This window comes from Manis javanica, chromosome 1 (genome assembly GCF_040802235.1).
Source record: "Manis javanica isolate MJ-LG chromosome 1, MJ_LKY, whole genome shotgun sequence".
In the NCBI taxonomy this organism is placed as follows: Eukaryota; Metazoa; Chordata; class Mammalia; order Pholidota; family Manidae; genus Manis; species Manis javanica.
In genome coordinates, this window is record NC_133156.1 from 197,381,905 (window position 1) to 197,407,467 (window position 25,563).

General features: G+C 38.0%; 1 protein-coding gene across 11 annotated transcripts in view; it reads right to left on the reverse strand.

Annotated features, from left to right (window-relative positions):
- The window catches only part of EML6 (EMAP like 6), a 309,966-nt gene that overhangs the window by 193,399 nt on the left and 91,004 nt on the right, over positions 1–25,563 (reverse strand). For all 11 annotated transcript variants that reach the window (XR_012121243.1, XR_012121246.1, XR_012121255.1 and 8 more), the window contains exons 3-4: positions 5,678–5,837; positions 2,227–2,325 (exon numbers count right to left, since the gene is read on the reverse strand). Coding sequence is in view for 7 of the 11 variants with exons in the window: in XM_073213154.1 (XP_073069255.1) it covers positions 2,227–2,325; positions 5,678–5,837 (259 nt within the window). In the remaining 4 variants the exon portion in view is untranslated. The remainder of the gene's footprint in view (positions 1–2,226; positions 2,326–5,677; positions 5,838–25,563) is intronic.

Below are 25,563 nucleotides of genomic sequence, written 5' to 3' on the forward strand. Positions count from 1 at the left end.
AATGCTTCATTTTAAGTATGAGAATGTTTAATAATCAACTGCAATTCAATATGGCTAACAGATCTCATAATCATAGAGGTTAATATTCCTATACATAAGGCACAGGCACTGATCTGGCACTAACTGAGCCTACCAAAAATAATCCTTTAGGTCATCATTTTAACCTGACCATATTTTCAGTCCTCCAAGGAACTGAAAACATATCTGCCAATACAATTTATTATTGTTTAAGAAAAGCTATCAAACAGTTTGCAGGAGTTTTGTTTGCATTTTGGGAACAGGAAAGAGAAAACTCTTTGTCAACCTCGAGTGTCAAATCACCTGTGGCAACTGTTTAAAATGCATATTCCCTAGGCCCACCTGAGAGATTCTGATTTACTAGGTCTGAAATTGGGTCTAGACATCTGCATTTTTAAAGAGACCCCAGGGGATTCTTGTACAGGTGGTCCAAAGATCACATTCTGTGAAGCTCTAATAGAAGAACCAACTGTCAGGGCCAGAGTCTAGACCAGAAAAAGGGCTTAGGCTGCTAATTTCTCATCACATAGGATGGAGCAGTATGGCCCACTCATCAGAGAGAGATGGAGGACTGACAACAGTTGGTTAGATAGAAAGGAACAACTATGAACTACATAAAGAACACAGTAATTGATCCAAGTACCAAGTACCCATGAGGGCCAAGTACCCATTTTAGCTATGTGAGATCAGAAAGGACTCAGCATCTCTAAAATACACCACCTCAGTTCTGTTATGAAGTCAATTAAAATAATGTATTTACAATCATTTGACAGGTTATACAGCACTCATTATACAAATGAGTGCTAGGGATTAAGTATTTTAGCCACTAAAATAATCTTGAAGATAATCATTTGCCCATAAGCAGCCAATAATGATTCATAATGGCATCACTAATAAAGAGCCAAACTATGTGCAGTACAAATTATGGGGTCTGGGAGAACAGTGTTCTAAAAGAACAGTGTTTCATTAAAACATTCTAGGTTCTCAGTATGAGAGAAGTCACTGGAGTAGCATTGCACTTTTTACAATCTACACCTAACTGGAAAGTGTACAATACATTAACAAAGCAGTAAAGATTTGTTCTGATTCATTACTTTACCAGATATGATGGGTTCAGAGCATAAGCAGAAACAGTAATATCCAAAATGTAAGCATCACAAATATTTTCAACCTGTTCATTCAGTACTAAGTTAATATCAATTAAATGCCAGTAAGTTAATACCAATACCTGGATACAGCCCAACCATCACTATGCCATAGAACCTCCCTTACATGTAGCCAGGGGTGGGAAGCATTGGACTACAGGGTGCCAGACCTCTTCCAACACTTAAGTTCCATTACTGGTCACTCTTGGACTTTCCGAAGACTTAATCCTCAAGTACAATTTGCCCAAACATGCAGCAATAATTATGGAATCTCCTTAAAACAATTTTCCCTAGATGAATGTATCATTCACATTTAAAAATTTTTTATAGTTCACACTAAGCAAGAGACCTTGAATTTAATAATTCAGGCCTAATCTGCATAGATACTTATATTGCACAGAAATACAAAACAACTAGGAATGATTAAGAATTTTTAAATTAGGAAATCAGAATAAATTAGTTGAATTATTTTAATTATGCAAGATACTGGAGAAATACATACTGACTAGTTCATACATAAGCCTACTTCATATCCTATATTGCCAGCTATGACTACATGGAATTATTTCTGATCACACTGACTTCAATATGATGATAAGTAGGCTACAATTTACATTCAAGATTCTCAAATATAACAAAGAATCTCACAGTTGTCATTACATTCATCTGAAATTAAAATTATATACCCTTAGAAAATATTCACAAAATGTTTACAACTATTTCCATTTCTAAACGAATATATCTAAACTTTAAATATAATTTCATATTCACTTCTTTTCAAATTCAATTTTATTTTGATTCAATGAATATGCTAAATGCCAGTATCAAAAATTTGTTTTGCCTATGAAAAGTAGTAGCAATTAAATAAAGCATCTGATCACTAGAATAGATCATGCCAACATAGCTATTAATCATGAGTTAATTTTTAAAGACTAAGTTTTTAAGTTGATTACACAGGAAAAATCTGTGTGTGGCAAATTTACAATATTGAAGGTCTGAGAAGCTATATCATATTTTCCCAAGTCATGAATATGCATGGCTTAACCCAACAAGTCCTTCTTACCCGGTCGGAGTGGCCAGTGGCTGAAGCCAGAAGTTTTCCCCTCCTCCAGTCCCAGATGCAGACTGTGTTTTTGGCATCCAATCCCACAGAGGCTAAACGCTGAGAGTAAGAACAGTAACTTAATATCTGAAACGCCAGGGAGATTTCCTATTATCCACGGCTATTTTCAACAAATGGTTACTGATCACCCACTATGGGCCAGGCATATGAAAAAAAATGTTTCTCAAACTCCATCTTAAATCCCAAACAAAAGAGATCACAGTAGGTAACTAAGCAAAATGTCAAAAACCTAAAAGCTCCAACTCATTTGTCCTTCTTAAACATAGAAAACAAAGTCTCTGATTAATCAGTGGCAACCCTAGGAACAATGTGAAGGCAAGGTTCAAATTTTTTAATTTTTTAATTTAAGATCTTAATGTCATATTTAAGAGACTTTAGGATTCTATAGTCTAAGAGCCACACCAAACTGCTAAAATTAAAGGGTTTGACAGGCACATAAAAAAGAAATCCCATAAATGAACATTACTTTCATAATTTCACAAACATTTCAAATGACCAAAGAAGGGTATGTAATTTTAATAGAAGTAATCTGGGACTTCATCTCCCAGTTTAAATCCTTTGGATTTAGATCAGAACTTGCTCTTGAAGGGAAAAGAAAATCCAACACATGTTAAGTATATACAAAATCAAAAAAGTATCAAAAACTCCTATTAGGAACACCAAAATCAGCACTTCTAGCAGGATGCCACTCCTAGGGAAACAGCACTCTGTAGAAGAGGTCTGGACTAGATGTGAGTAGATTTGGCTTCTCTTTTGACTTTCTAAGTAGCCAAAAAGACCTTGGAAAATTAACCTCCTCAGATCTCAGTTATCTCATCTGTAATATGAGTGCAAAATATTTGTCCCATGTACAATACCTAGCAGGATTGCTTAATGGGTCAATGAAATAATGTAAGTGAAAGAGTTTGAAAATATTGTATCACCCAAATATGAATAGCTGAGCTTATGTTTGTCACCAAGTATATTTATTTGTGCGTGTGTGCACATGTGTACATGCACATGTATCTACAGAATGATAGCGAGATATGGCTAAATGCATACATGCATTGTTATGCAGGAATTATTTAGGATTCTTCACTAAAGATGGCTTCTGTTAGGAATATTTAGTATAAAAAATACATAGTTGAAGGTTTTAAAAATGTGCCCCTTAAGAAAGGGGGTCTTTGCCATAATTTTTAATTGAGGGTTCCAGCAATGGAAATGATTATAAAATTTGGTTTCATTTTATCCATATAAGAAAATTCAAAGTCGGTAAATTTCATTCAGTTTATTCTTTTTTTTTAATAGAAAAAGCTGTTAACAGAAATATGGGCACTAAAGTAAAACCTACATTTTTTGATTGAGAAAAATCCAGAAGAAATCTATTCTGTTCATTTGTACTGACAAGCCCCATAGCTACCTAAAAAGCATTTCCATTGCATTTTTTTGCTTGAGAAGTGATGGGCCATTTGTCATTTTCTAAATATCACTCGATTCCAGTGAACTCTGTCCATGGAGTAAGGCAGACCTGAAGCAATAGGCATCAAAGCTATGAAAGGTTATTTTTCTCAACTGACAGTTAAGTGCCATTAAGTCCATTCTAATCCATGTCCCCTTCAAAATGAACCTAAAAGAGAACAGGATTCTAAAACAAAACACATGGAGAGTGAAAGCTGGATTTCCCTCTGCTGCATTATATTTTTCTTGTGATGCTATAGAAAAAAACTGATGAAGAATGTTTGCTAGAAAAACAAAACCAGAGAATGTGTATATAAGTAAACATCTAAGCATATATTTACTTGCATATTCATTCTGACACATTCATTCAATTTAGTCAGGAAGTCAATAACTACAAGTCTGAACCAATGTCACTATCTAGCCATTTCTCTTTAGACATGGATACGCAGTGGACGCTATGCGTTATCCTTACTGAGATTACAAAGTAAATTCAAAAAAACATATATGCCAGGGGTCTATATATGTGTCTAGTTCTAGAGAGCAAAGAGTAGTTAATGGTCACAACTTGCTCAAAATAGCAGAAAAAATAAGTAAATGTTAATTGTTTAAAATGTGACTCAAACCAGATCAGGTCTTCTAATCCACTGAACACCCCACAAACTCTCAGTTTGTTTAAGCCCCTATGAATAAGTCTTTCCACAGCATGGACTTACAAAATTAACTCAGAAATTTGCCAAAAATGGGACTGACAGAATTAACTGGCAGAAATATAGAGGGTGGGAGACAGAGGAAGGGTGCCCTGGGAACATGGAGGGGCCTGGGAGAAAGCACAGCCTTGTTGAGGAGGGGCTGCAGTGGAAGCCAGGGATCACCCCTGTATGGTTTTATTCCTTTCCTCTAATAGTTTTAAAGTTGAGATGTAATTGTCATCCATAATGTATTAACAAATCTTTTCTGCCAAGTGGAAGTCCAAAGGAAAGGGAGAGACTTTATTGATGGTCTGAGAAGGCTTCATGAAGACCCTTGAAGTGTCTTGGAAAAATGAGACACTCTAAGGGGCAAAGATGGGGCATAGGGCACTTGGGTGGGAGAGGACAGTATGAGCAAGGGTCTTGAGGTGTGCAAGTGCAAGACCTGGTAGAGGAATCTGACTTGTCCCATTTGACTGCAAGGGGGTAGTGAAGATAAGGCTAGAGAAGTCTGTTGGACTAGAATGCCCAGCCACACGGTGTGGACTTCATTCAATAGGTACTCCAAGCTGTTGTTTTTAAACAACACTCTGACACTTTTCAGTTGGTGAAATGTATTAGCAAGAAATTGACAGTGTGGAGACCTGTTAAGAGGTTAAATTGGCAGTCATGACACGGATTCGGAACTTAAAGGATGGTGGCAGACAGAATGGGAAAGAGAATAAATTTAAGAGATACTGAAAAAAAAAACAAACTAATGACTACACATGAATCAGTGACTACTGGAGTTGGGGAGAGTGGGAAGGGAGGAGTCAGAAGTGACCTCAAGGTAAAGAGGCAAAGAGAATCTTCTCAATGGATTATTAGGAGGTTATGCTACCTTCTGCAGGCAAGAGAACCAAGGAGATGCTTGGGGCTTGGGGTCTGTGAAAAAGGTTTGGTCCAGCCCTATTCAATATAAAGCTAACAATGGAAGACAAAGCGAAGTTGCTGAGTCACAATGAACCCAGTCAGCTTGAGCCATGACTTCTTCCTGGAGACTTTTAACCTGATGATGAGAGTGGGGGAACCAGCACTGGGCCTTCCCAGCGGTGGTATCAGGACCACAGTTTGGAAAATTGTCTAACAGGTGAGGATTCTCAGAGGCTGCCAAGGGGAGACATCAAGGGTTGATGGACTTCCTGAACCTATATGCTAGGCATATTATGATTCTAAGTGACTTATGAGAAGTCATTAAAGGAAAAAGAAATGGAAAATATACAGACCTGTCCATCTGAGTCAAAAGCCAGGCAGGCGACTCCATGTGTATGAACATCTTTAAGAATAGACACAGTCTGGACATTATAGGAATCCCATATACATATATACGGCTCCTTCCCAACTTGGCCAGTTGCAACGAGAGTTTTATCTGGGTGTAAGGCAAGGCTGAAAAAGAAAAAGGCCTCTTTTCACATTCTCCTATTGAACAAAGTTTAGGAAAATATTGATCTTTTACCCACATTTGTTTCTCATTCTTATCATGTAATAAAATAATCTCAGGAGCAAGAGTCTGAACTGTCCCCAAAATAATTACCTGATTGGTCTAACAGAAATGTTCAACTTTGGCAAAGAGAGGCCTAGCACAGTTTAACAATAATTTCATCCGATCTTACCCACTTGGTTACCTTGAAAATCAGACACTACTGTGATTCTAATTGTATGACTAGAAAACCTATATGGTTCTGTAATTGCTTTATGTCATACTTACTGATTTGGAAAATATTACTCAACTTTCAGATTACCTTTTCACTTTAATTTGAAAAAAAAATACTGTTGCTAGAAGAAAGTGTGCTTCTCAGAATTAATTAAACCGGTTTACAGAAGCTCTGGCTACCATCCTCATTAGGATTTCACAGCATGGAGAAGTCTCAGAATCAAATGCCATTTCTGTGGATGTATTTTAAGTAAAAATTTGTATTTTACATAAATCAGTGTGACACCAAGAGAATCACAAATCTGTATGTTTGTGGTTGTGTAGCATGTTTCCTCTGTAGTCCAATCAAAATAAAACTGTCAAATACAAAGCAGAATTTCAAGAAGTCTATAAGCAGTCAAGAGGCAGAAATGTTATCATTATTATTCCCAGAAATAAATGTTCTAAACTGTGTAAAGAAGTTGTGCCTTTCTGAAAGTAGGTGTTGGGAGTAAAAAAAAAAAAAAGGACACTTTTTTGGAAAACTAGATTACTGTTTATACAATAAAAAGCTAATTGATCTCTTTTGCCTCAGGCTCCTTATCAATAAAATGGAGATAATATATAAAAATAGATGATATAATGAATACAGAGTATTTTAAGCATAGTACCTGGCCCAGAGTAAGCAGTCAATTCAAGTTTCATTATCATTTGTGTAACTGGCACCATACAGATTCAACCAACATATGCATGTCTTTGTGGGTACAGTGTGCCTGCCTTCCAGGAAACAAACCATTTTCTGCTGCTCTCCCAGCTCCCGGTGTAGTCCCGGTCCCGCAGGGCTAGGCTGTCACGGCAGCCCTCCTCCCACCGTGCTCCCTTCCCGGGCCTCCCACCAAGCCTAGCGCCCTCTTTCGTGCAGCCCGTCCAACTACACGCCCCACTGACAGCCCCTGTCTGGCCCTTGTGCTTGGTGCTGGAGTGCAGCTGGTCGGCCCAGGAGTTTCCAAAGGCCCACTCTGCGTTCCCAGTCCCGACACAGCCGCAGAAGCTGGAGGCCCGCTCCACTTGCACTCACCCATCGAGGCGGGCTGCTTCCTCACGTTTTTGTTTTTCTTTTGAGGCAAAGAGAGTGCAGCTGGAACACAAAGGGTGCACTTTGTGGCTTCAGCTGTGTGGTGGTGGGGACAGTGACTGCAGGCCCAGATGGAGCGGCAGGGAGGGGATGGGCGCTGAGGATCAGAGGCAGCTCAGAGAGAATGGTGGAATTAGGCCCCAAACGCTGCTGCCGTGACCGCTCCTCCCAAAAGGAGCCCCAGGTCATGGGGTCTGGAGCTAGGCAGGGCAGGACAGGAGTCCTGGGATGAGAAACACCTGGGCTCCCAATGCCAGAGGCCCCTCTTTCCAGATTCATCTGTAAGGAGTCTGGCAGTCTGGAAACCAACCCCAAACCTCCTCCACACTTCTCACTGCCCATCCCAGAGTCACAGTGTGGGACACTTTACCCGAGGGCCCGGCCAACTGCTAGGCACCCCATGCTAGCCCAAAGGCTGTGCAGGGGTGGGCTGCTGGAGGCCAGAACCAGAGAATAAGCTGCACATACACAGGTCACCAGTCAGTCACCTTCCTGGAGGAGGAAAGACCTAGGGCAGCCACTGATTTCTGCAGTGGCCCCTGCGAACCAGGGTGACATCTGCCAAGCTGCAGCAGCCTGAATACACCGAATCCATGGCTCCACTGCATGCGTCCCTGAGGCCAGCTGCTCCTCCAAACAGCAGCAAGGTGTCTAGAACCCATTGCAAGACACCATTTCTGCCTGTTCCTTGAGCCTTTCCCCTGAAGAACAGTCTAAGGGCTTTGCTCTCTCCATGACACAGCCCCACTGCCAGCACCCTGTGACATGCCAGCTGGTCTCTTTACCCAAGCCCTTCCAACAGGCTCCTCTTTTGAATAATAGTGGTTTATGCAGTGGTGTGGACTGGGCCTGGGCTGGGCTGGGAGGAGGACCTGCAGGATGTTCCAGGAAGGCCAGCAAGGTGCAGGTGCACTTTGTGGCTTTAGCTGTGTAGAAAGATGGAAGAGGTTGTGACCAGCTGCCCAGGACTTTAGAGAGCATATGAATTTATTTGAAAGACAAGATGCACAGGGCATTCATGTGGCAAGACAAAGTCCCTAGTTCAATGTCTCTTGAAGAGAACAGCGGGAAATGAGATAGGCAGGCAGGCCAGGCAGCCTTGAAAGCCCTGGTAGTAGGACAGGAAGTTAGAGCACCACTGACAATGATTAGCAGGACACAACATGAACATTCCATATTTTGGGCAGGTCACCCTAGCAGTGGTGAGGTGGAGTGGAGAGACAGGTGGGTGAGAGGTGGTAGGAGAGGAGACAGGGAGGCCAGTTGGGGACTAGCTAAGAGAGTGTGAGGAAAGACAGGGTAGAGGGGATGGAAAGGGTTAGTTAAAAGAGAGAAAAAGGTTTAGGATATTGGAAGCTAAGGAAAAGCTTGAGGATGACAAAGTTGACAGAAGTTTTTTGCTTGGGTTTATAACTCACAGAGCTTGGTAGCATGAGAGTCTGAAGCCCATCAGCCTGCTTCTGGGAGAAGATGGCCTTAACTCTGCCCAGTTTTTAGTGGGGAAACTCGGGTTCACACCACACCTGCAGTCCTAAGGTTTATGAGGAAGAGCATTTGACTGGACATATGGTCCATGAGGGCAGGGGCTGTTTCCATCACTGTACACAGGTCCTGGAACACTACAGCAAACATCAAAGTGTAAGTGTTTGCTGAGCACAGAGGAATGACGCCCTCAATCAGGGTTGTTTAATTGTCTCTCCCCACTGCTACAGGAAAACAGGGTCTTCCCAGGGTCTGGAAAATGAACAAGAATGAGCACATTTCCCCTAGATGGTCAGAGACACTTTCAAGAGACATAAATGCTGTGATCACAGCTTCTTTTTAAAAATGCTTGAGGTATTTAGTCGATTCCTGGGGTTCTGAAGCACCCAGAATTTTTAAAAGTTGCTGTTTCGGGAGTAGTGTTCTTACTATAATGTCATGATTTCTGACTTTTCTCAGTTCCTTGAACGGGTATGGAGTGGGATGAAATAGCTTTCAACAATCTTTAAAGAGGCCTTCAAAATACTTATCAAAATAATATCAAATGTCAAAATAATTTATCAGTCTTTGTTACTCAATTAGCAGTGTGACTAAAAACATCCTATTATGGATTTGAAGTTTTTTTACCCCGATTATTTTTGTTCTATTAATTCATATTAAAGTTCATAAATTTAACATGTATATTAAAAATTTCACATTGAAATTATTTTTTTTTCAGAAGTTCCTTTACCCTGTTCTTTAAATCATCTCACCCAGCCCATGAAACACCAATGATCAGGTTCCTCCTTTGACATTTGAATACATTAACAATGCTATCTATTTCTCCTCTTAAAAGCCAAGAGTCTCTGACCTCACTTTTCTGGCTCATATGCAACACGATTGCTTAAAATGACTCAGAATGTTCCTATTTACCCACGTCCATGTCAAGAATAGGAAGAACAGAGAACAAAACCTTTATTCACTTTGCCAGTTGTTACTTCCCTTCAGCTCCGCAGAAACCTCACTCCTTTCATCTGTTTAACAGAATGACAGTATCCGTGCACCTTCTGGAGCACAGCCAAGTGACATTTACTTTTACTTTAAATTTGTCATAACACTTCAATACCACTTTTTAAACCTCATAAGGAGGGTGAAAAAAAAACACAATAAACTTTAATCACCAGGTTTGCAAGAGCATAATTTAAGGTATCAGTAATGGGGTAAAGAAGCATTTGTTTAATAAGCAGGTTTGAAGCTACCATCAAGGTATATCCTTTTTCCCACATCCCTGCACAGCTTTAGAATGTTAGTTCATAAGCATTTAAGTGACAGGGGTATATAATATGTATGTATTTCCCTCATATAAAATCAGATCCACCCCCTGCTTCATGCTTCAAAACTGCTCTTTGCTCCTTCCACAGAAGTGCCCTGAGTCTACAAAGCTGCCCTACAGTGGTGCCTTCAGACCAACCAACAGGTTAAAGGAGGTTGGGTCCCTTTATCCCATTAAGGGGCCATGATGGTAAGAATGAAGACAGATAAGCTGTCATCAGAAATGGCTAATTATTGTGTACTTCCAGGGAAACAATTATGGAAGTGAAAAGCACCACCATTACACAAGATATCTGTTCCACTCTGGACTTCCCATCATTTTCTTTACCAAAGGATGGTGTTGTGAGTCTTCATGACCAAAAGTATTGATACTCCTTACTTGTATTTTAAGTCTCTCTGCTGTTTGAGAGTCCATAATCCAAATCTTTTCTTTGCTTTTATGAGGAAATTTGCACTTAGCAAATTTTACAAACTATGATAGTTACAACTATACAAATAATATCATAATTTTAAAACTTTTAAAATTGACTCCCTTTCACTGAGGGTCTCAATACAATGAAGGTCTCATTCTACACTCACATAAAAGGGATTAGTATCATTCTATTTTTCCTTGGTACTCAGTTTATTGCATTGATTGTATTGTGCACATGGCAACAAAAAAGGGATCAAGCTTTTAAAGAACTGCTTTTCTCTGTGTATATATATAAATCTAGTCCCATTGGGAAATCCCATCTTCTGTTACCATGGCAACAGAAAGCACTGCAGAGAAGGACCTTCATCACCCTGGCTGGGAGAAGAAATTGATTTGTTTCTGCAACATGTCAGGAGGCCAAAAGCATGTCTTTCTGATGTCAGATGTGATCAAGAAGATTTCCAAATGTGTGGTGTGGGAGAAGAGGAGAATTAATAGGGTCATTGAAAGAAGTAGCCTTGCTTATAAGGCTAAACAGAAAACATTTATCAACACTAATCATTCTTGATTCCTGAAAGCAAAAATTATATTTGAGTACTTGTTCCAAGTACAGCATTTAAAAAATGTTCATAATTCTGACTTTAGTTTTTAAAGCCGCATTTCATGTTTGCTCAGGCTGCTTCAGTGATTCTCTCAGTAATTACTTTATGCATTAGTGTTTTTTTTTTAAATAGTCTCACCAGGAAAGTATTCTCCCTTCCTTCCCTGAAGAAAACACCAAGAGAAGTTTTTTCTTGTTAGAGACATACACGTATCAAGGGGATTGGGATGAACTCAGGTGGGTGGGTAAGGAGGACTATTTTTTGGGTTGAAAAGGGAGAGTCCCAACCTCACTTGATGTTCACTTGTGAGGGAGAAAAGGCGAAAAGGCAAAGGATAGCTTTATTTGAACACAGTGGCCTGAAGGTACATGACCACAGATGGGGATGGCTATGCTCTAGTCCTGGTCCAAATGCTACACTGGGCAGTAGAATGCCACAATTGGGACTGACTGCAATCTCATCTGACACCACGGAGAGGGCCCTGCCTTCCAGGTGGGGGAAGTAACTTCCACGATGAATGCAAGTAACTGAAATGTGGGTAAACCACCAAGTCCATTGCCATATATAATCTACAGTTGAGCAGTGGTCCCCCAAATTGAACTTCTCAACAACCTTAATGGGTAGTAGTACATCTAATGAGAATTAAGGTGATATGATTCCTTGCGTGCTGAGTATCCCTGTATTGGTATGGAACTATATTCTAGCAATACCTTAATACCACATAGAAAAAAGTGGTTGGTTAAGAACATACGGTTTGGCTGCCTGGGATCAAAGCATGCAGTAGCATGCAGGAGCCAACTTTGACTAACCAGAAAGAACTATTAAATCTTAGCAATTTTCTTGCTAAACCCAGCCACTGTTACATGTTAAATTATATAAACTTACAACCAAATAAATTATATTAAAAACAAAGGTAATGATTGGATTAAAGATGGCAGCATGAGAGGTGAGACAGAGACCTCTTCCTAAAACCACACATAATATGAAAATATAATTAATAATTAATACAACTAGTCCTGAAAGAGTAACAGGAAAGAGGGCTGTACCAGACTGTCTACACCTGGAGAAAAAGTGGACCTCATGGAACAGGGCACCAGCACCAATCCCCAGTGACCCAAACATCGCTCCAGGGGCTAAGCAGCTCCAGAGGGTAGAGCTTCTGGGCACTAGAGGGCACGACATTCAGATATGAAACATCAAATGAACCTGGTTCAAAGCAAAATATCAATATCAGAGAAAGGACTGAGTGAGACTGAATTAATAAATCTTCCTGAAAGAGATTTCAAAATAAAAATCATAAACATACTCATGCAGGTACAGAAAAATATTCAAGAACTCAGGAACAAATTTGGGATGGAGATCCAATCATTGAAGAGCACAATGGAGGGTAATAAAAGCAGATTAGACACAGTGGAGGAGACGATAAATGAAATAGAAACTAGGGAAGAGGAATACAAAGAAGCTGAGGCATAAAGAGAAAAAAGGATCTCTACAAATGAAAGAATACTGAGAGAACTGTGTGACCAATCCAAACGGAACAATATTCATATCATAAGGGTGCCAGAAAAAGAAGGGAGAGAAAAAGGGATAGAAAGTGTCTTTGAGGAAGTAATTGCTGAAAACTTCCCCAATCTGGGGAAGTAGATAGTCTCTCAGTCCATGGAGGTACACAGATCTCCCAACACAAGGGACTCAAGGAGGACAACACCAAGATATATAATAATGTAAATGGCAAAGATAAAGGATAAGGACAGACTATTAAAAGCAGCCAGAGAGAGAAATAAGATCACATACAAAGGAAACCCATCAGACTATCATCAGACTTCTCAGCAGAAACCTCACAGGACAGAAGGGAGTAGCATGATATATTTAAAGCAATGAAGCAGAAGGGCCTTGAACCAAGAATACTTTATTCAGCAGGATTATCATTTAAATTTGAAGGAGTGATTAAACAATTTCCAGATAAGCAAAAGCTGAGAAAATTTAGCTCCCCCAAATCATCTCTACAGTGTATTATGGAGAGACTGCCCTAGATGGAAGTGTTCCTAAGGTTAAAGAGCTGTCACCAGATATAATAAAAAGGGATAGACAAAGAGTACATAATATGATACCTAACATATAAAGAATGGAGGAGGAAAAAAAAGAGGGTATTAAAAAAAAAGAACCTTTAGATTCTGTTTATAATAATATACTGAGTTAAGTTAGACTCTTAGATACTAAGGAAGTTACCCTTGAACTTTTGGTAACCACAAATCTAAAGCCTGCAATGGCAATACATACCTAACAATAGTCACCCTAAATGTAAATGCTCTGAATGCACCAATCAAAAGACATACAGTCACTGAATAGATAAAAAAACAAGACACAACTATATACTGCCTACAAGAGACTCACTTCAAACCCAAGACACACACAGACTAAAAGTGAAAGGATGGAAAAAGACATTTCATCCAACTAATAGGGAGAAAAAAGCAGGTGTTGCAGCACTTGTATCAGACCAAATAGACTTTAAAACAAAGAAAGTCACAAGAGACAAAGATGGACATTACATAATGAAAAAGGGGTCTGTCCAACAAGAGGATATAACCAATATAAATATCTATGCACACAACACAAGAGCACCTACATATGTGAAATAAAAATTGACAGAATTAAAGTGGGAAATAGAATGCAATGCATTCATTCCAGGAGACTTCAACACTCCACTTACTCACTCTAAAGGACAGATCAACCAGACAGAAAATAAGTAAGGAGACAGAGACATTGAACAACACATTAGAACAGATGGACCTAAGTGACATCTGCAGAACTCTCCATCCAAAAGCAGCAGTATACACATTCTTCTCAAGTGCACATGGAACATTTTTAAGAATAGATCATATACTAGGCCACAGAAAGAGCCTCAGTAAATTCAAAAAGATTGTAATTATACCAACCAGCTTCTCAGACCACAAGGGTATGAAATTAGAAATAAATTACACAAAGAAAACAAAAAAGCCTACAAACACATGGAGGCTTAAAAACTTGCTCCTAAATAACCAGTGGATCAATAACCAAATAAAAACAGAGATCAAGCAATATATGGAGACAAATGACAACAATAATTCAACAACACAAAATCTGTGGGATGCAGCCAAAGCCATGCTAAGAGGGAAGTATATTGCAATACAGGCCTACCTGAGGAAAGAAGAACAATCCATATGAACAGTATAAACTCACAATTAAAAAAACTAGAAAAAGAAGGACAAATGAGGCCCAAAGTCGGTAGAAGGAGGGACATAATAAAGATTAGAGCAGAAATAAATAAAATCAAGAAGAATAAAACAATAGAAAGAATCAATGAAAGCAGGAGCTGGTTCTTTGAGAAAATAAACAAAATAGATAAACCCTTAACCAGACTTACCAAGAAAAAAATTGAGTTGGCACACATAAACAGAATCAGAAATGAGAAAGGAAAAATCACCATGGACACCACAGAAATACAAAAAAATTATGAGAGAATACTATGAAAAATTATATGCTGACAAACTGGATAACCTAGAAGAAATGGACAATTCTTCCAAGGCTGATTGAGAAAGAAACAGAAAATCTGAACAGAACAATTACTAGCAATGAAATTGAATTGATAATCAAAACACTACCTAAGAACAAAATCCCTGGACCAGATATCTTCATGGCTAAATTTTATCACATTTAGTGAAGACCTAATACTCGTCCTCCTTAAAGTTTTCCAAAAAGTAGAAGAGGAGGGAATACTTCCAAACTCATACTATGAGGACAGCATCACCCTAATACCAAAACCAGGCAAAGATACCACAAAAAAAGAAAATTACAGACCAATATCCCTGATGAACATAGATGCAAAAATACTCAACAAAATATTAGCAAACCGAATTCAAAAATACATCAAAAATATCATCCATCATGATCAAATAGGATTTATTTCAGGGATGCAAGGATGGTAAAATATTAGAAAATCCATCAACATCATCCACCACATCAACAAAAAGAAGGAGAAAAACCACATGATCATCTCCATAGGTGCCGAAAAAGCATTTGACAAAATTCAACATCCATTCATGATAAAAACTCTCAACAAAATGGGTATAGAGGGCAAGTACCTCAACATAATAAAAGCCATATATGATGAACCCACAGCCAAAATTATACTTAACAGCGAGAAGCTGAAAGCCTTTCCTTTAAGATCAGGAACAAGACAGGGGTGCCCACTCTCTCCACTTTTATTCAACATAGTTCTGGAGGTCCTAGCCACACCAATCAGAAAACACAAAGAAATAAAAGGCATCCAGATTGGTAAAGAAGAAGTTAAACTGTCCCTGTTTGCAGATGATATGATATGGTACATAAAAATCCCTAAAGAATCCACTCCAAAACTACTAGATCTAATATCTGAATTCAGCAAAGTTACAGGATACAAAATTAATACACAGAAATCTGTGGCACTCCTATATATTAATGATGAACTAACAGAAAGAGAAATCAGGAAAACAAATCCATTCACAATTGCATCAAAAAGAATAAAATACCTAGGAATAAACCTAACAGAGAAAGTGAAAGACCTATACACTGAAAACTACAAACTCATGAGAGAAATTAAAGAAGATACATATCCCATGCTCCTGGATAGGAAGAATTAATATTGTCAAAATGGTCATCCTGCCTAAAGCAGCAACAGATTCAATGCAATCCCTATTAAAATACCAACAGCATTCTTCAATGAACTAGAGAAAATAATTCTAAAATTCATATGGAACCACAAAAGACCCTGAATAGCCAAAGCAATCCTGAGAAGGAAGAATAAAGCTGGCGGATATATGGCCAACCATATATGGTCAATTAATATATGATAAAGAAGCCATGGACATACAGTGGGGAAATGACAGCCTCTTCAACAACTGGTGTTGGCAAAACTGGACAGCTACATGCAAGAGAATGAAACTGGATTACTGTCTATCCCCATTCACAAAAGTAAACTCGAAATGGATCAAAGACCTGAATATAAGTCATGAAACCATAAAACTCTTAGAAAAAACATAGGCCAAAATCTCATGAATATAAACATGAGCGACCTTTTTCTGAATGCTCTCCTCAAGCAAGGGAAACAAAAGCAAAAATGAACACATGGGACTACATCAAACTAAAAAGCTTCTGTACAGGAAAGGACACCATAAACAGAACAAAAAGGCATCCTACAGTATGGGAGAATATATTTGTAAACAACATATCTGACAAGGGATTAACATCCAAAATATGTAAAGAACTCACACACCTCAACACCCAAAAAGCACATAATCTGATTAAAAAATGGGTGGAGGATATAAACAGAGAATTCTCTAAAGAAGAAATTCAGATGGCCAACAGGCACATGAAAAGATGCTCCACATCACTAATTATCAGGGAAATGCAAATAAAAACCACAATGAGATATCACCTCACACCAATTAGGATGGCCAGTATCAAAAAGACTAAGAACAACAAATGCTGGAAAGGATGTGGAGAAAGGGGAACCCTCCTACACTGCTGGTGGGAATGTAAGCTAGTTCAACCATTGTGGAAAGCAATGTGGAGGTTCCTCAAAAAACTAAAAATAGAAATACCATTTGACCTGGGAATTCCACTCCTAGGAATTTACCCAAAGAATATAATTTCTCAGATTCAAAAAGACATATGCACCCCTATGTTTATTGCAGCACTCTGTTTATTTACAATAGCCAAGACATTGCATATGTTTATTTACAATAGCCAAAATATGGAAGCAACCTAAGTGTCCATCAGTAGATGAATGGATAAAGAAGATGTGGTACATATACATGGAATATTATTCAGCCATAAGAAAGAAACAAATTCTACAATTTGCAACAACATGGATGGAGCTGGAGGATATTATGCTCAGTGAAATAAGCCAGGTGGAGAAAGACAAGTACCAAATGATTTCCCTCATTTGTGGAGCATAACAATGAAGCAAAACTGAAGGAACAAAACAGCAATAGCTCACAGACTCCAAGAAGGGACTAGCAGTTACCAGAGGTTAGGGGTGGAGGAGGATGGGTGGGGAGGGCGGGAGAAGGTGATTGAGGGGTATTATGATTGGCACACATGGTGTGGGGGAATCATGGGGAAGACAGTGTAGCAGAGAGAAGGCAAATAGTGACTCTGTGGCATCTTACTATACTGATGGGCGGTGACTACAATGGGATATGGGAGGAGACGATAACAGGGGTGAATGTAGCAACCACATTGTTTTTGCATGTGAAAAGAATGTATATCAATAATACCTTAATAAAATAAATAAACAAATTTTAAAAAACAAAAGTAATATATATTAAAACTCATTACCTCCTAATTATTTTACTACATTTTACTATTATCTATAATTCTGAGCTTATTTATTGCTCTCCTATCCTATGGTATATTGACTATAGAATGATGTGTTACTGCCCCTTTCTTTGCAACTCTGTTTTCAATGTCTATTAGTGGTTTGAAGTCAACCCTAGTAGAAGTATTTAGATCATGGAAATCAACAAATACTACAAATCAGGCTTGATACACTGTTCTCTTGATTGCCTAAACTTAAGACATAGAAGGATAAAAACATTAATGCAGAATAACCTAAAAGTGTGTCGTGTCTGTAGCTATTACTATGAATAACACAAAAATTGAGAAAATATTTCTCCAGTATTTAAAAAATATCATCTAGTTCAGCAAAGAAGTCTCTCACATTCATTGGCAAATAATTAATTCTGATATATGTCTTTGTTATTTTATTTTATTAATATAAATGAAAATATTCAACCAACATTCATTTCAGAACTGCACTCATTTGTCAGTATTGTGAGGAACTTATTTTCCGAACCAGATAGCAATCAAGCATTTATTCCTTGTCTGATTTTGTCAAATCATGGTTGAAATGCAACCACGAGTTGGCCACAGACACAAAAGTTCAGCAAAAATCAGTGAAAGCATTCTATGAGAATTGATTTGCTGTATGGAATTTACAATAAAGAGTATTATATATTGTATTATTATTTGTAAATTGTGTGCTACATATCATATCAGTAAAATTTATAACAAACCTTTGAACACATATGCTTGCATTTTTTCTCTTGGAGAGCTGGTTTTTAAACAATTACCAGTATATCACTGAAGCTTATCTCCTCTACTTACTGGCATATATCATAAAAGGATGTCAATGATATCTACAATGGATTAATAAAGAAATAGCAATTAATCATATTGTTTTGAGATGTGGAGGTAATCACCAGAAAGAACAGTCATAAAAATTAAAAATGCTCCTTTGGAAAACAGATTGGGGATGGGAAAAGACAAGGCAGGGGCAGTTTTTCATTGTAAGACTTTCTGTAATTTTTGATTGGTGTATCTATGTTGCTTAGATAAAAATGAAAAATTCAAACAAAAATATAGTGACAGCTAAATAAAAATTGATTAACTTATGCAAAAAGAAAGAATGTATCTGGTGGTTTAGAAGTCTTCCACAGGCAGGAAGTAGGAAAGGATGTCTGATGACTAAATCAGATTTACCAGCCCCCAGATGTTCTCAACAAGTATAATTGTTACTGATAAAAGGAATTTAATCAGCATGGCTAGTCTGACAGTTCATTCTCTGAAAAAAGAGAAATACTGCTTTAAGAATGTAAGGCAACAACAGTTCAGTAATGAGAAGTTTCACTAATGAAAGGGGTCTACGTGAAGCCCAGCTTTCTGGAGCTATTCATCTCTTATTTCTCTTTAAGCAAGGAGCATGACTCAAGCATCAAGGGTTATATTTGGCAGAAGTCCTGTTAATTTAGCATAATTAAATATGCCAGTCATGTAGTTCAGTCAGGTCTGATTCAATACTTTAGAGAAGTCATTAGTGAATCCATCTGGTCTAGTGGCTTGCCAGATGGCAAAATGTTACTACCTCTATCTGTTTTGCTCTTGCAATATTCTACCTCTATTGTAGAAGAGCACGCAGTTCTTTTCAGGGTAAGTCCTAATTTGCTAGTTTACATTATCAAGGGATCTAGAAGGAGGAAGACAAGCCTAACAATTGTGCTATACCATGCCAAATGAGCCACAATACCTCAAGGCTCCATTTGATGCCTTGTTGAATGCAACGTGATTTCATCATTTCCTTTTCCTCAGAATGTTCTACATCAGACATTTCAGATGGTGCTCCATTTCTGACTATAGAGTCAGAGCTACCGGGAAAGGTAACCAGCTGCATTTCACATCCTTGAGATCATAATGGTCCAAATGAGAAGAACCCTGAAAGCGCTTTCTCCCTGAGGATGGTCACCTAAATGGAAAAGTGGCCAGTATTGGTTTTTTTAAATTACAGCGCTGCAGGGCTTTGTGAGAGTGCCTTAAAATAACAACCTTCAAGTTGTCGGGTTCTTTGTGCAGACTTAACCTTTGATTTACCAGTTCCCTAACCAGCTGGGCCAAAATGCAAGGTATTCTATAAAGCACTGCCAATGGCAACTTTAATAGAGTCACTTTACCTGTTGATGTCCAAGATAAATGCTTAAATCCAAGTGATACTGAGGGTTTGGAGATGCTGGAGGGGCTGAGGTGGCTTAATGAAAGTATGAGACAAAGATGAAGCCTAGAAAAGAGCCTGACATTTTATTGCCACTCTCAACGTCCAACCCATCAAGTTTATTCTAAGGCTAAGCATTAGGTTGATCTGAAGCCCCACAGTTCCTAAGCCAGGCCAGTTTTGCACATTTAATTGACTGAGTTAGTTTATTGTGTCAGATAGAGTTTGTATTCCTGAGATTGCTGCTTCCAAAGCCACCGCCTGGGCATCTGGGAATGAGAGGTGCCATACTATGGTAACTCTTGCACTTATAACTTTGGTTTTTATTTTTCTTTTCTTACTAGTACCTGCCTCCTCTTACTTTGTTTTTCATTCCTCTTCCTTCCTCTCTTTCCTTCCCTTTCAGTTTTTTTCTCTGTCTTTATGTTGGGGTGTTATAATTTACCCAGCATCTATGTGTGTTTGGAGAGGAGTAGGGAGGGTGGAAAGGTATGTGTCTGCATCAACCTCAGTCCCACATGTTGCCATAACTGGAAGTCCATGCTTGACTCTTGACCACCACCCTCAGTTCTGAACAGCTGGGATTATATCTGTGGAATATGTGCTGTGAGCCTAGCATAAATGATTCAATTTTGTAAAAACGTTATTGAACTTCGTAAAGATGATTAAGATCTTTTTTTTTTGGTATCCTTAATCTACAATTACATGAGGAACATTATGTTTACTAGACTTCCCCCATCACCAAGTTCCCCCCATGATTAAGATCTTTTTAAGATTCCATTTGTGTAAGAGCCTCTCTGTTTCCACTGAGCAGAGATGGTTGCAGAGTAATGGCCTCTCCCACCACCATTTTTCTTCACTGCAGACACCTTCAGTGCCATGTAGGCAACAGCTGGAAAGATCAAAATGGGGTTCATCTACCTTGTAATCACCAGTGTCCTATGGTAACTGAAGAATCTGTGATCCCAAAGACTCTGCTGTGCCAGAAGAAAAGAGGGGAGCAGAACCCTCCCAACTGTGCTCTGACCTCTGAAATGGCTCTTGAGCTGGTTTTTTTTTTTTTGCCTTTGCTGATTTTTTTGACTGCTAGATCTATCAACCACAGAAAGGAGTACCAATATCTCCCACCATTTATGGATGGACCAATTTCTCCAAGTAGTTCTGCTGAGTTTAGTTTTACATTTTTTAGGGTATGTTATTAGATACATACAGGCTTAGAACTTATTTTCCTGGCAAATAACTTTACCATCATGTACTTACTCTATCTCTAGTGTTTGGTCATGCCTTAAAATCTATTTTATCACATATTAATTGGGCTATATGAGCATCTTTTCATCTAGAATGTTTCTGGTATATCTTTCTCATCTTTTTACTGTCCACCTTTCTGTGTTCTTAACCTGTAGCAGTATCTATTTCAAAAGAATAAAGCTGGACTTTCTTAATCCTAAATGAAAAGCTGTATCCATTAACTAAAAAGTTCAGACTATTCATTTTTAGTGTAATCACTGAAATGTTTGGATTTACATCTACCACTTATTTTATACATAATTTATCCTGTTTTTTCTTTTCTAGTTTTATTTTTTTTAATTTATTTTCTTCTCATTCTATTTCTCCATTCTACTAGCTTAAAAGTTGTTGGTGCTTTTTGTATTCTTTCAGTGATTACTCTAGAAATGTTAACATGCATTCTTATAAAAATCTAAGGATTATCTGTATCTTTCTCCTTAACCCTGTAGGAACTTGAGAACACTTTAACTCCTATCTTTCCTGGCTCACATTCTAATTCTACCACTATTTTAGTTGTTTTTTTAACATACAAGTTAGACATTATTATTGTTTCATGCAGCCAATGTTTAGTTATTAATTACTTGACTCACATTTCTCTTGCCTCTTAGATATTCATCTGGAATCATTTTCCTCACACCTGAAGTATATATATCTCTTACATTCCTTTAGTGCAGGTCTGAAAAAATTATTTATCTGAAAAATTATTTTGTCCTTGTTCTTGTTATACACTCTCACCACATACATAATTCTACTATGCACCTCATTCTATACTCTGTATTTTTAAACCTCTCTGTCCTAGACAATGTATTCAGATACATCTTCCAATTCACTAAGTCTTTCTTCAATTGTGCTTAATTTGCTACTTATTTTGAAGCTTTAATTTTTTCCAATCTTAATTACTTTAAATAGCATTGCTCCTAATTCATATTTTAATCCCTGCTTTTACTATTTTAAACATATTAATCATGTTCACTTCAAATATCTAAAGTCCTTGTGGACCTGATTCTGTTGCCTACTTTTCTGCTGCTTCCACTTATGATGTCTTATTTTCTTATATATGTTGTGATTTCTTTTCACTGAAGGCTCATGCTTCTGGGAATTTTATCTGTAGGAATTCTTAGAGACTCAGGGTAAAAATGCATTCCTCCAGAGACTTGCATTTGCTCTTCTGGGCACCTGGAGTTACCCCTGTCCAAGAATCACTGTGTGAGGTTTGTCAGAGCACACAGGCAGACTAAATTTGTGTTGCAAGCCTATATGCGAGCTATCTTGTGATCATAAATGTTCGAGTTTATTTCTCTCTTCCTCACTAATCCTTTATGCTAGAGACTTGTTTTTTTTACCTAGGTCACTATTACAATATGGGTCCAGGTCTTCGGGGTTCTAGCTATGCCAGCGCCTAGAGTTAGATGTCCTGTTTTATATCCTGTCACCTACACTCCATGAGGCTATACAATGGAAGCCCAAAGACACCATCATTCAGCACAAGCCCCAGAGCAAAGGCCATCTTGAGGACTGACTGATCATTCTAGGTTTTCACCTTCACTTCATTTTTGGCCCCTAAGCATTCTTTGACTTATTAGCTCAGAAATGAATTTTATAAAATATATTTTAAATACTTTATCCAGCCCTTTAAATTATTCTTTTCAGGAGGGTTGCTCAGGTTATCTGATCTTGCACACTACTAAAAATATGAGGCTCATCCCTTCTTTTACAATCCCACTACTACTTCTGTGGTTTAGGCCTCTTTCTAAGGACAAATAGTCTGATTTGCAGATTATTATTTCATAGTGCCACCTTCTACCACACATACACAGCACACAAACTTCCATACACTTACACACACATACTCATCCACTCACACACTCACCCATCTACCCTCAAACACAATGTGTTTTCATCCACACACACACATTGCATAGCACTGCACCTCACACAGAAAACACTTACTGCAGCCTGACTGAATAAGATTTCATTTTCATATCTTCAACTTTTGATGTCTAACTTAAATCTAGATTATTATCTTTGCGAACTCTGTGGTTTCTGGATTTGGTCATCATCAGGGATCTTCTTTCAAGTACATGTTGTTACTTTATTGATTTCTGCTCCAGACCCTGGTTGAAGGGAGTGTATGTGATAGATAAGAACTCTGACTTTGGAGTCCTATAGATTTGCATTTGGTGTGAATCTCAATGCCACCATTTACTGACTATGGGAAGTTATAAGATATAACTTGTATCTCTGGGACTCAATTTTTTCATCTGCCAAATGGGGTAAATATAAAGACTTAGCACAGGGTCTGGGACTCAGTGAGCACCTAACAAATACTACCTATAAGTGACAAGGCCTTTAGCATCACAACTAAAATGATTTATTACCAAGTGAATGAATTTAAAGCCTTAAGCACACCAGATAAGTTATTTATTTTGATTTTTAGATATGCAAAGTAAAACTAAAATGATTATCTCTTCCTCACTCTTTCTCTCGTTGGGATCAATAATTCTAATTTTACAAGGATTTTTAAAGAATAGTAAATGTAAACATACAAGAGGGTAGGGATTTTAGTGCTTTTTTTCATCAATGACCTTAGAACAGCATAGTGCCTGGCATCTAATGGTAATGGATAGACTTCATAAATATTTGTTGAATGAGTAATAAGTAAACACACATTGCTCCAAGTATCTGAATAAGATGGATTAAAAAACACATTATAAAATATAGGTACCCTTCCTGAACATAATCCTGTCATAAACCCTACAGACAAGAAAGGCCATGAAAAATGCCACTTATACTCAATATTAATAGTTACCAAAAAATATTTATTTAAAATTAACCAGAAGTTCAAAATCCAGTTTTTAAAAGTGCCATTCTGAGACTAATGGCATAACATTTTAATTCATAGGGCCTCATACTTTCTTCTAAATTAGGTACAAAATAAAAACTGAGTTTGTGATACTGTTGAAAAATTATGGATTAGATTTCTTATAATAGTTTGTACATTGAAAATGTTAAATAGAAATGAAGAAAGGTTCTTTGAAAGCCTAGAACACTGCAAACAAGACTAATTCAAGGTCACCGATTTTCCTTTGCATTTTTGTTCAGTACAAATGGCTTCATAGGGAAAAGCTTTATCTCTATTCTGCTATCCTACATAAAAGGACAAGCAGACCCTCCTCAGAGCAGGGACATGGAATTACGTTTTCTACAGTCCTGACATCCTACTGGGGAGTCAGCATGAATAAACCTTCACTTTAAAACTAGTATTCCTCCAGTGATGGAAATTCATGTAAGCAACACTTCAGTGCCCAGGCCGACTTAGCCCATTTACATTGCTTCATATTCTCAGACATGTCATAGGAAATGATTTTCAGCTCTAATTAGAAACTATTAAACAGCAGAAATTAATGTCCAGGGTTAAGTTAATACAAGGGAACAGAGTACATGGAAGATAACTATTCCAGCTCCTGATCCCTTATTGCAATGGAGTCCTCTGCCAGCTCCTGTCTCAAGACTTTGTATGTGTGATCACATTTAACCTCCAGGAAGGTCTAGCTGGGTTGGAGCTGAGGGTCCTGTACAACTACTATGTAGAGGTAAGTAATACCCTCTTTCCCTTTCTCATTCCCCATATTTGTTTTAATCCACTGAAGGGAAAAAATAGAAATAAATAAATAAATAAACTGCTTGGGGATCAAAATTATTACACTGTCTAGAAAGGTGGTTCATTCATCCACCCATTCAAATATCTGATATGTTAGGGGTTGGACTGAGGCTACAAAGAACACTGGCTGTGGCCAGGGCCTGCAGACCCAGGGAAGTTTCCCGTCTTGAGGGACAGATTATGTCCTTGAGTCAGCATCAGAGTCAATTCATGCGAGTTTTAAGAAAAATACTGAAAGCTTTCACGTGGTAGGGGTTTCTGAGACATTTATTATTTTAGGACATGTTCAATAATGAAAAATGTCCATATTTTTAAAACAGGTACCCCAAAAAAGTCTGTCTAAAGTGTAATCTTTAATTCAAGCTTCTTTTAATGAAATAGTAGGTGATACCTTTAAAACTTAAGCCCCAAACTTTGATCCTTCTCGTAAGCTATCTGGTCCTTCAAATACAAAAGAAAAGTAAGGCATAGAGTAGTTAAGTGGGATGCCTAGAATCTCCCAGTTTGTAGCAGAGCTCCAGATCAGCTTGACCTCTAAGCCTCTAGATCAGCTCTGTCGCTAGGCCCCAAAAAAGGAGCTGGATTTCAAATGAGAATCATGTTCTCTGGAGAAAGCTACCACATAAATAACCAGATTGTAAGCAAGGGATCAGAGCCAGTACCAGTAACAACCATTGTTATTACTAATCTTCAACATAACCTTTGGAAATAGTTATTTTGTCACTTTACAGATGGGCAAACTAAGGCTCAGCATACAAGGTGACTTGTCTAAGCTCAGTCCATAGATGCAAGTTATCCAAACATGACTGAAATAAACTTGCAAAGAGAAGTCTTGCTCAGATCCTTTGGGCTAATATAAGCCAGAAATTTGATCTTAAAAAGAAAGAAACAAGTTGTCAATGTATGCCAATCGGTTTGCTAGGCATTTTCATATTGAGTGTCCTTTAAATAATTTCTGAGGATCAGAGATCTCTGTTTAGTAAGGAATTGAGCAAAGATTCAAATGGAGGTTTGCCTGATTCTAAA